At 29.3% G+C, this 11,150-nt stretch overlaps 2 protein-coding genes and 1 long non-coding RNA gene across 5 annotated transcripts; 2 read left to right on the top strand and 1 right to left on the bottom strand.

The window, feature by feature from the left end:
* The first annotated feature begins 1,693 nt into the window (after nucleotides 1–1,693).
* LOC116844052 lies at nucleotides 1,694–5,438 on the top strand. 3 transcript variants are annotated; one of them, XR_004377979.1, is made up of 3 exons: nucleotides 1,694–2,077; nucleotides 2,673–4,222; nucleotides 4,635–4,743. XR_004377979.1 is itself a non-coding variant. In XM_032815143.1 (3 exons), the coding sequence occupies exons 2-3, from the start codon at nucleotides 2,910–2,912 to the stop codon at nucleotides 4,820–4,822; spliced, it is 1,413 nt and encodes a 470-aa protein (XP_032671034.1). In that variant the 5' UTR covers nucleotides 1,694–2,077; nucleotides 2,673–2,909; the 3' UTR covers nucleotides 4,823–5,438. The 3 variants fall into 3 exon arrangements, 2 of the variants coding, with proteins under 2 accessions (XP_032671034.1, XP_032671036.1); XM_032815143.1 differs by having other exon boundaries at nucleotides 2,673–4,134; nucleotides 4,635–5,438; XM_032815145.1 differs by having other exon boundaries at nucleotides 2,673–4,141; nucleotides 4,635–4,817.
* A 2,514-nt stretch (nucleotides 5,439–7,952) lies between these two features.
* Nucleotides 7,953–8,857, bottom strand: LOC116844128. The gene is made up of 3 exons (XR_004377984.1): nucleotides 8,706–8,857; nucleotides 8,443–8,590; nucleotides 7,953–8,059 (listed from the first exon to the last, which is right to left on the bottom strand). It is a non-coding gene; the product is annotated as an uncharacterized LOC116844128 (long non-coding RNA).
* A 148-nt stretch (nucleotides 8,858–9,005) lies between these two features.
* LOC116844124 lies at nucleotides 9,006–10,362 on the top strand. The gene is made up of 2 exons (XM_032815285.1): nucleotides 9,006–10,083; nucleotides 10,212–10,362. Coding segments are annotated over exons 1-2 (930 nt in total). The 5' UTR covers nucleotides 9,006–9,154; the 3' UTR covers nucleotides 10,213–10,362.
* Nucleotides 10,363–11,150: the final 788 nt, after the last annotated feature.

Below are 11,150 nucleotides of genomic sequence, written 5' to 3'. Positions count from 1 at the left end.
ATATAACTCTTTTTGTCAACAATTCGCAAGACGCATAGAAAGAATTGAAAGTATCTTCTTAGTGTTCTTTAACTACTAAGAATTTTAACAGTTATTACATAAGAAATATCCAAACAGAGTGTTATTATTTCTGCTAAAGTGTTGAACTTCGCGCGTTACTTATAAACCGATACAAATAACACGTCATGCTATCAGCTGTCACAGTCGGTACGCTGTTGATATTCAGGATCGATATGTCGCAAGTTCTTATTCCGGAGCCAGTGTTACCTGAATATGATTTCTTCAACCCGAATATTTGTCACTTTTGCAAGACACCATGGCAATTTAATGGGAATTTTATAACCTGTGATCAGTGCTATATGATTTCTTACTGCAGCATGGATCACAAATTAAGGAACAAGGAGAGTCATATGCAAATTTGTGCAGCTATGCAAAAGGTTTCGAGGAGTCACCCACATTTTTGGTCCACTTTTGGAATAAACTTGGAGGAATGGGTTCAAACAAGAAAAGACGTTATACGTTTGATAAAGCTGGAATTGCAACGTGATTTAGAACCATATGAAAAACAAATGATCATATTAGCAAAATCGTGCATTATTTGTTATCGACAGAATCGTCTCCTTCATTGCCTGGAATGCCATTCCATTAACTATTGTCGTAATCATAAACAGCTATTGGGAAATCGGCATCGTATTAATTGCAACAAGTTGAAATTATGCCTCTCGACAAATGCGGATATACATTTATATCCAATAATAATAGACATTTTCACAGAGTTTCCCACTGAGAACAAACTTACTGTTGATATGAATGCGTTTATTCGTCAATATGTGTATCCAACACACGAGATAGATGAAATTTCCTCTGTCGGATGTAGTATATGTCATTATTATTCTGATTACGCATCAGGACCGTTGACCTTATATGATGGAATAGAGAAAATAAATGGATTCAATCATTTTCATAAACTAAAATCGTATCTTGTTATTCATATAATAGACGCAAACTTGGTTGATAGAGATTACTTACCAGCTTGGGAACTTCTTCTGCATCTTCTACCTAATGTAACAAAATTGAAAATTATTCTGATAGGGCCAGAATTACGTACCGAAAGTAACAATCTCCCGGTTTGTACTATAAAATGCGTCCAACAGCGTCTTATCTTTGAAGCTCATCGTATGTTATATCACAATTATGTAGACAGCGAGTATTATAACAAACCAGATATAATTATAGGATTTCAAGTAGATTTGAGTGATTTTCAGGCATTATCGGAAATGCTTTTAAAAATAAAGGATCAAGGATGTCCGTTTCTTTTAACCTCCAAATCGAAAGATAAAGCCAAACAGAATGTAAATAAAATCAAAGAAATCCTAGAGTCACCTATATATGATGTTCTATATCTATATCTTGTATATAACAGCAAAAATAATTTTAAATCCAATAGACCATACCAAGATTTCGAGACTGCTGGTGTATCTTATCGTAATAACTATTTAACTGTTTATGAAAGATTATAATAATAATAAATTTTAGAACGTTTTTGTTGAACTCAATGAGTTTTGAAATTTCCGTATACGTCTATAATATTATTTTGATAATACCATTGTAAATAGAATTATGGATAATGAATAGATTATTAGGCGATATCCCTTATAGAAATATCATACTAAGAATCATTGATAATTACTTATTTTCAGTATTAAAAATACTGAATAATAAGTAATTATCAATGATTCTTAGTATGATATTTCTATAAGGGATATACATATGGTATTAATAAATTAACAATTCATATAACAAAATATGTATAAAAAACGTTTTCTTTTTTAAAGGTTAAGAATGAATTACAAACTTCTTTAAAGACATGTCTGTAAAAGAAAATGTTTATAAAAATACGCTTTTATATATGTAATTGGACTTGCATTTTTGTACGGCAATTGTGAATAAAAATTTTAGGAACATGCTAATTTATAAGATTTATATAATATTATAACTAATGTTACATATATAATTACCAATTTAAAAATATACATATATAAACACAGTACATTTCTGGGAGACATATTAACAGATAGTAAGTTATACATATTCTAAATTGACAATAGTGCGTATATATTAATTCTGTAATAAATTAATGTCTATGTAGCCAAGCTAATGTGGAAATAATAATCAGTTAAATATAATAAAATACAAATTATATATAAGATAATATTGAATATATTAGTCAAGACATATGTATTCCATTCTATGTGTTGTAACGAACACGTATAATCGCGGATATAAATGATATTCTTTCAATACTTTCTAAAAAGAATTCGACTATCTATCCCATTATCTAAAAATTTCCACGAGCAAGTTTCTTTTACTAACAATCGATTATGCCACGAGATTTAAAGAAAACCTTTATTTCAACCAATCTTTATTTCTATGATCGTACAAAAAGTAAAATATTTCCTAACTCAGCTTTTTTATAACGTTAATTATACTATGATTGTGTTGGTAATATTAATATATTTTGCAAATTCCTTTTTTCTTACAAGTTTTCTCTTCATATTGCACGAAGCAGATATAACGTATCGAATCATGAATTACGTCATAAAACTCGTAGAGAATTATTCGCGATGTTCTACTTAGTAACAATTGTTTTCGTAGTTTTTATATATTTTCAGATACAACTCTTTTTGTCAACAAATCGCAAGACGCATAGAAAGAATTGTAAGTATCTTCTTAGTGTTCTTTAACCACTAAAAGTTTTAACAGTTATCATTACATAAGAAATTTCCAAAGAGAATGTTGTTATTTCTGCTAAGTACTGAACTTCGTGCGTTACTTATAAATTGATACAACAAATAACTCATCAGCTATCAACTGTTACAATCAGCACGGTGCTGATATTCAGCATCGATATGTCGCAATTTTTGGGACCTGCATATGATTTCTTCAACCCGAATATTTGTCACTTTTGTAAGACGCCATGGCACCTTAATTTTATAACCTGTGATCAGTGCCACATGATTTCTTACTGCACCATGTATCACAAATCAAGGAACAACGAGAGTCATATGCAAATTTGTGCAGCTTTGCAAAACGTTTCAAGGAGTCACCCATATTTTTGGTCCACATTAGGAATAAACTTGGAGGAATGGATTCAGACGAGAAAACAGTTTATACGTTTGGTCAAGCTGGCATTGCAACGTGATCTACAACCATATGAAGAGCAAATGATCACATTAGCAAAATCATGCATTATTTGTTATCGACAGGATAATCTCCTTTGTTGCCCTAAGTGCCATTCCATTAACTATTGTCGTAATCATAAAAAGCTCTTGGGAAATCGTCATCGTGTTAATTGCAACAAGTTGAAATTATGCCTTTCGACAAATCGAGATATGCATTTATATCCAATAATAATAGACATTTTCACAGAGTTTCCCACTGAGAACAAACTTACTGTTGATATGAAAGCGTTTGTTAATCAATATGTGTGTCCAACACACTGGATAGATGAAATTACCTCTGTCGGGTGTAGTATATGTCTTTATTACTCTGATTACGCGTCAGGACCGTTGACTTTATATGATGGGATACAGAAAATAAATAGATTCAATTATTTTCATAAACTAGAATCGTGCCTTGTTATTCATATAATAGGTGCAAACTTCGTTGATATAGATTACTTATCAGCTTGGGAACTTCTTCTGCATCTTTTACCTAACGTAAAAGAATTGAAAATTATTCTGATAGGGCCAGAATTATGTACCAAAAGTAACGGTCTCAGGGTTTGTACTATAAGATGCGTCCAACAGCGTCTTAATTTCGAAGCTCATCGCATGTTATATCACAATTATGTAGACAGCAAGTGTTATAAGCGACCAGATGTAATTATAGGATTTCAAGTAGATTTGAGTGATTGGGAGGCATTATCGGAAATAATTTTAAAAATAAAAGCTCAAGAATGTCCGTTTCTTATAACCTCCAACTCGAAAGATAAAGCCAAACAGAATGTAAATAAGATCAAAGAAATCCTAAAGTCACCTATATGTGATGTTCTATATCTTGTATACAACAGCAAAAATAATTTTAAATCCAATAGACCATACCAAGATGTCGAAACCGCTGGAGTATCTTATCGTAATAAGTATTTAACTGTTTATGAAAGATTCTAATGATAATAAATTATAGAACATTTTTGTTGCTCTCAATGTGAATAGATTATTAGGTGATATACATACATATTGTATTAATAAATTAACGATTTATATAACAAAATATGTGTAAAAAAACGCTATCTTTTTTAAACATTAAGAATGAATTATAAACTTCTTTAAAGACATCTCTGCAACAAAAAATGTTTATAAAAAATTCTTTTATATATGTAAAGGAACTTGCATTTTTGTATGGCAATTGCGAATAAAAATTTTAGGAACATGCCATAAAATATAACATGCATGTTTATAAGATTTATATAATACTATAACTAATGTTACTTATGTTATGTTACTTATGTTATGTTACTTAGGTTATGTTATTTATGTTATGTTACTTATGTTATGTTACTTATGTTATGTTACTTATGTTATGAAATTACGAATTTAAAAAAATATATATATAAACAAACAAGTTTATTTCAGAGAGGGAACTTCTTCTGCATCTTTTACCTAACGTAAAAGAATTGAAAATTATCTTGATAGGACCGGTATTACGTACCGAAAGTGGAGATCTCATGGTTTGTGATATAAGATGCTTCCAACAATGTCTTAAGTTCGAATTTCATCGTATGCTATATCACACGTATGTAGACAGCAAGTATTACAAGTGACCAGATGTAATTATAGGATTTTAAGTAGATTTGAGTGATTAAGAGGCATTATCGGAAATAATTTTAAGAATAAAGTGTCAAGAATGTTCGTTTCTTTTAACCTCTAAATCGAAAGATAAAATCGGACAGAATAATATCAATGAAATCCTACAGTCAGCTATATGTAATATCCTATATCTTTTATACAACGGAAAAAATAATTTTAATTCCAATAGACCATACGAAGATTACGAGACTGCTGGTGCATCTTATCGTAATAAATATTTAACTGTTTATAAGAAATTGTAGTAGTAATAAATAATAGAACATTTTCGTTGACCTCAGAGAATTTCGAAATTTCCGTATACGTTTGTAATATCGTTTCGATAATACCATTGAAAATAGAATTATGAATAAATTGTTAGACGACATATACATAAATTGCTTTAATGGATTAATAATTTATGTAAAGAGATATTTGTAAAAGAAAATGATTTTTTTATAAAGATTAGAAGTGAATTATAAACTTGTTATAAAACATGTTTGTAAAAGTAAATCTTTATAATAAATATTTTTGTATATGTAGCGGGACACGCATTTTTGTACGACAATTATTAATAAAAATTTCATAAACATGCAAAGTATATATAAGATTTGTAAAATAGTAGGACTAATGATCCCAGATAGCACAAAATCTTCAGACAATATTCTGGGACGTTCTTAGGATGTATGAATGTCCTTAGAATGTCCTTAGAACGTCTTTTTAAGATTTGTGCTGCATAGGATAAGGAATTACTAATTTAGAAATGTACATGTATAACACATTTTTTCGATTCGTTTTGGAAATAATTCGACATTCGATCATTTGAGAATTTCTCAAAATCAATTTCTTTTTATTGAAAAATCGGTTGTAACAGATTGCATATAAAATGTAAAGAAAAACTGTGTGAATTTTCATCTCCGTGATGAAAAACATTTCCTAAGTCCGCTTTTTCGAAACATTATTTACACTATAATTTTGTTGGTAATATTAATATATCATGCAAATTTTTTTTCTGCCATAAAGGATTTTTCCTCCATGTCGCACAAGACAAATATAATATACCAAATCCTAAGTTATGTCATTAATTTGCAAATCTCGTATTATTTAGAATATAGAATTATTATATGTATAGAATTATTCGCGATATTCTACATAGAAATTGAATGTTCTCGAAATTTGTTACGTCGTCAGATATAACTCAATTCAATTCAATGTCAACAATTCGCGGGACGCATAGAAAAAAATGTATCTTCTTAGTGCCTTTCGAACACTCACCACTACATAAGAAGTGTCCAAAGAGAATCTTGTTATTTTTGTAAAGATACTGAACTTTGCGCGTTACTTCGAAATTAACTTTACAAGCAACATATCAGGAATAACCCATTGCACACAAATGTCAGTATGAGTATTTTCTTAAAGCATGTATTCTCGGAAACTTCAATCGATAAATTTTTCGGGCCGAATATTTGTCACGTTTGCAAGAAGCCATGGGAACGTAATGATAATTATATAACCTGTGATCTGTGTCATATGATTTATTACTGCAGCAAAAATCACAAATCAAAGAACAAACGTCATGTGCAGATTTGTAAAGCTCTGCAAAACGTTTCGCAAAGCCACCCGCAACTTTGGTCCACTTATGGAATAAACTTAGAGGAATGGATTCAGACGAGAAAACAGCTTATGCGTTTAGTTAAGCTGGATTTGCAACGTGTTCTAGAACCATATGAAATGCAAATGATTACATTAGCAAAATCGTGCATTATTTGTTATCGGCAGACGAACCTCCTTCATTGCCTTAAGTGCTTTTCTGTTAACTATTGCCGTGATCATAAAAAACTATTGGGAAACCGTCATAGATTCTATTGCAAGAAGTTGAAAGAATGTCTCTGGATAAATATGACTTTATTTGTATTCACAGTAGCAACAGACAGATTCTCAGAGTTTCCAGATGAGAACAAGTATAATGTTAACTGCATGAAGGCATTTATGGATCAGTTTGTGTGTCCAAAATATCACATAGATGATACCAACTTTATCGGGGATAAAATAATGTGTCTTCATTATTCTGATTACGTGTCAGGACCGTTGACCTCACATTATGGGATACAGAAAATAAATACATTAGATTTTTTTGATAAATCAGATTCGTATTTTGTTATTCATATAATAGAAGCAAATTTTGTTGATAGAAAATATATATTAGCATGGGAACTTCTTCTGCATCTTTTACCAAATATAAAAGAATTGAAAATTATTCTGATAGGGCCAGAATTACATATCGAAAATGGAGATCTCATGCTTTGTACTTTAAAATGCGTCGAACGGCAACTTAACTTCGAAGCTCATCATATGTTATATCACGAGTATGTAGACAGCGAGTTTTATAAGCAACCAAATCTAATTATTGGATTTCAAGCAGATCTTAGTAATTGGGAGGCATCATCGGAAGTGATTTTAAAAATAAAAGATCAAGAATGTCCGTTTCTTTTAACTTCCAAATCAAAATATAAAGCCAAACAGAATGTAAATAAGATCAAACAAATCCTAAAGTCACCTATATGTGATATTCTATATCTTGTATATAACGACAAAAATAAATTTAGTTCCACTAAACCATACAATGATTTCGAGAACTGTGCTGTATCTTATCGTAATATGTACTTAACTGTTTATAAGAAATTATAACAGTAATAAATTATAGAACATATTTGTTGCTTTCAAAGAGTTTCGAAATTTTTATAATAATAATATTATATATTATATATATATATAATATATATCATAAATAAATATATATATATATTAATATATACATATATATATATTAATATATATATATATATATATATATATATTAATATATATATATTATATATATATATATAATATATATTATATTATATATTATTATATATTATATATTATATATTATATATATTATATATATTATATATATATTATATATTATATTATTTTTATAATAATTTTTCTAATATATTATTTTTTTAACACTATTGTAAATAGAATCATGGATAACGAATAGATTATTAGATGATATATACATATTGTTTTAATGAACAACTAAATTATTTTAATGTACATTGATGTTTTTTAGTGTTTGTTATATTTTAATGCTATATTTAAAATTTTTTTTAATGTATATAAATTACCAATGTTACGTTAATGAATTCCAGATTCGTGTAAAAAGATATCTGTAAAAGAAAATGTTTGCTTTATAATAAAGAATGCTTTTATACATCGAACTTGCATTTTTGTACGGCAATCGCGAATAAAAATTTTAGCAACATGTTAGATTCATAAGATTGTAAAATAGTATAACTAATATTACAGAATTATCTATTTAAAAATATACATATATAAACACAGTACATTTCAGGAAGACATATTAACAGATGATAAAATTGTAAAAGATATTCTAAGTTAAATTAAAGTGTGCTGACGAATATAAGTTATACATATTCTAATTTGACAATATTGTCTATATATTACTTGTGTAATAAATTGAAACTCTATGCAGTCAGCAAGTCGACTAGGCTAATGTAGAAATAATAATCTGTTAAATATAATAACGTACAAATTATTATAATATATATGAAATAATATTGAATATCAATCAAGACATATGTATTCCATCGAATGTGTTGTGATGAACACGTATAATCACGTATATTAATAATGACATTCTTTCGATATTTTCCAGAAAGAATCCAACATCGCATCATCTGAAAATTTTTCAATATAAATTTTTGTTACAAAAAATCGGATATGCGAAGTCTAAAAAAAAACTGTGCCAACCTATAAATCTATGATTACACAAAAAGTAAAATATTTACTAACCCCGCTTTTTCATAACGTTAATTATATTGTTTTGTTGGTAATATTAATATAATATTTTGCAAACTCACTTTTTTCACAAGCGGTTTTTCCTTCATTTTTGTACAAAGCAAATATAATATATCGAATTATATGTTACATTATAAAACTCGTAGAGAATTATTCGCGACATTCTATTTGGTAACGAATGTTTTCAAAGTTTCTTATATCTTCAGATATAACTCCTTTTGTCAACAATTCGGAAGATGCGTAGAAAAAATTGTAAATACCTTCTTAGTGATCTTTAAATACTGAAAGCTTTAACAGTTATCATTACATAAGAAGTATCCAAAGAGAATGTAGTTACTTCTGTTAAAGTACTGGACTTCGCGCGTTGCTTATAAGTCGATATTACAAATAACGCATTAGCAATCAGCTATTACAATCGGTAGCTGCTAATACTCAATATCGATATGTTTCATTTCCCGGGACCAACGTTACCTAACACCAATAATCCCCCGAGACTAATATTACTTAACACCAATAACTTCCCGAGACTAATGTTACTTAACGACTATAATTTGCCGAGACCAATGTTACCTAACAACGATAATTTCCCGAGACAAATGGTACCTAACATCCATAATGTCCCAAAACCAATGTTACCTAACATCCATAATGTTCCGAGACCAATGATACCTAACATCCATAATATCCCGAGACTAACGTCACCTGACACCCATAATATCCCGGGACCAGTGTTATCTAAAAGCGATGAATTCCCGAGACCAGTGTTATCGAAAAACTATGATTTCTTCAACCCAAATATTTGTCACGTTTGCAAGATGCCATGGTCATTTGGTGAGGATTTTCAAACCTGTTATCAGTGCCACATGATTTCTTACTGTAGCGAGACTCACAGAATAACGAACAAGAAGTGTCATATGCAAATTTGTATAGCTTTCCAAAAAATTTTATGGAGTTACCCACATCTTTGGTCCACATGTGGAATAAACTTGGAGCAATGGGTCCAGACGAGAAAAGACTTAATGCATTTAGTCAAGCTGGAGTTGCAGCGTGATCTAAAACCATATGAAGTGCAAATGATCACATTAGCAAAATCATGCATTATTTGTTATCGACAGATTAAACTCACAGGTTATTGCCGGGAGTGTAATTCCTGTAACTATTGCAGTGAGCATCAAAACCTTTTCCGTCATTTTTTTAATTGTGACAAGTTGAAATTATGCCTCTGGACAAATACGGACATAAGTTTGTATCCAATAGTGATGGACAGATTCACAGAGTTTCCCAATAATGACCAACCTGTTGATAATATGGATGCATTTGTTGATGAATTTGTGTATTCGAAATACGAGGTGGATGAAACTTCCTCTGTCTGGTATAGTATATGTCTTTATTATTCTGATTACGCATCGGGACCGTTGACCTTATATTATGGGATACTGAAAATAGAAGGATTACGTTTTTTTCATAAATTAAAATCGCGTTTGGTTATTCATATAATAGACGTAAAATTCCTTGATGTGGATTACTTACCAGCTTGGGAACTTCTTCTACATCTTTTACCTAACGTAACGACATTGACAATTATATTCATAGGATCAATATTATGTAACGAAAGTGGAAATGTCACGCTTTGTACTTTAAGATGCGTCCGACAAAATCTTAACTTCGAAACTCATCGTATGTTATATCACAAGTATGTACGCAGCAAGTGTTATAAGCGACCAGATGTAATTATAGGATTTCAAGTAGATTTGAGTGATTTGGAGGCATTACCGAAAATAATTTTAAAAATAAAACGTCAACAATGTCCGTTTCTTTTAACTTCTAAATCGAAAGATAAAGCCCAACAGAATCTATTTAAGATCAACGAAATGTTACAGCTATCTTCATTGAATATCCTATCTCTTTTATACAATGACAAAAATAATTTTCGTTCCCTTAGACCATACGAAGATTTCGAGACCGGTGATGTATCTTATCGTAATAATTATTTATCTGTTTTTAAAAACTTGTAATGGTAATTTATAATAGAACATTTTTGTTGCTCTCAAGGAGTTTTGAAATTTCTGTATACGTCTGTAATATTATTTCGATAAAACCATTGTAAATAGAATTATGAATATTAGACGACACATTCATACTGTTTTAATGGATTAATAATTCATGTAAAGAGATATATATAAAAGAAAATATTTCTTTTTATAAAGATTTAAAATGAATTATAAACTTCTTAAAAGACATGTTTATAAAAGTAAATATTTATAAATAATGCTTTTATACATGTAATAGGGGACGTATTTTTATACAGCAATTGTGAATAAGAATTTCATAAACATACTAGGTATATATAAAATTTGTAAAATAATAAGACTAATGATATGTGTGTATGGAATTACTAATATAGAAATATACATATATTTTCATACATTGTACATATTA

The sequence above is a fragment of the Odontomachus brunneus genome, unplaced genomic scaffold (genome assembly GCF_010583005.1).
Source record: "Odontomachus brunneus isolate Ranch 3 - 2012 unplaced genomic scaffold, Obru_v1 Obru_scaffold_039, whole genome shotgun sequence".
NCBI classification, from domain to species: domain Eukaryota; kingdom Metazoa; phylum Arthropoda; class Insecta; order Hymenoptera; family Formicidae; genus Odontomachus; species Odontomachus brunneus.
Note: the sequence above shows the minus strand (reverse complement) of the source record. Positions and strands in the feature narration are given on the sequence as shown.

Bases quoted from the DNA above. Each gene is read 5' to 3' on its own strand.
- LOC116844052 (XM_032815143.1), top strand. From the start codon at position 2,910: ATGTCGCAATTTTTGGGACCTGCATATGATTTCTTCAACCCGAATATT. The intron at 4,135-4,634 runs GTAATAAGTATT...AGTTTATTTCAG, and splicing joins AACCGCTGGAGTATCTTATC to AGAGGGAACTTCTTCTGCAT.
- LOC116844124 (XM_032815285.1), top strand. From the start codon at position 9,155: ATGTTTCATTTCCCGGGACCAACGTTACCTAACACCAATAATCCCCCG.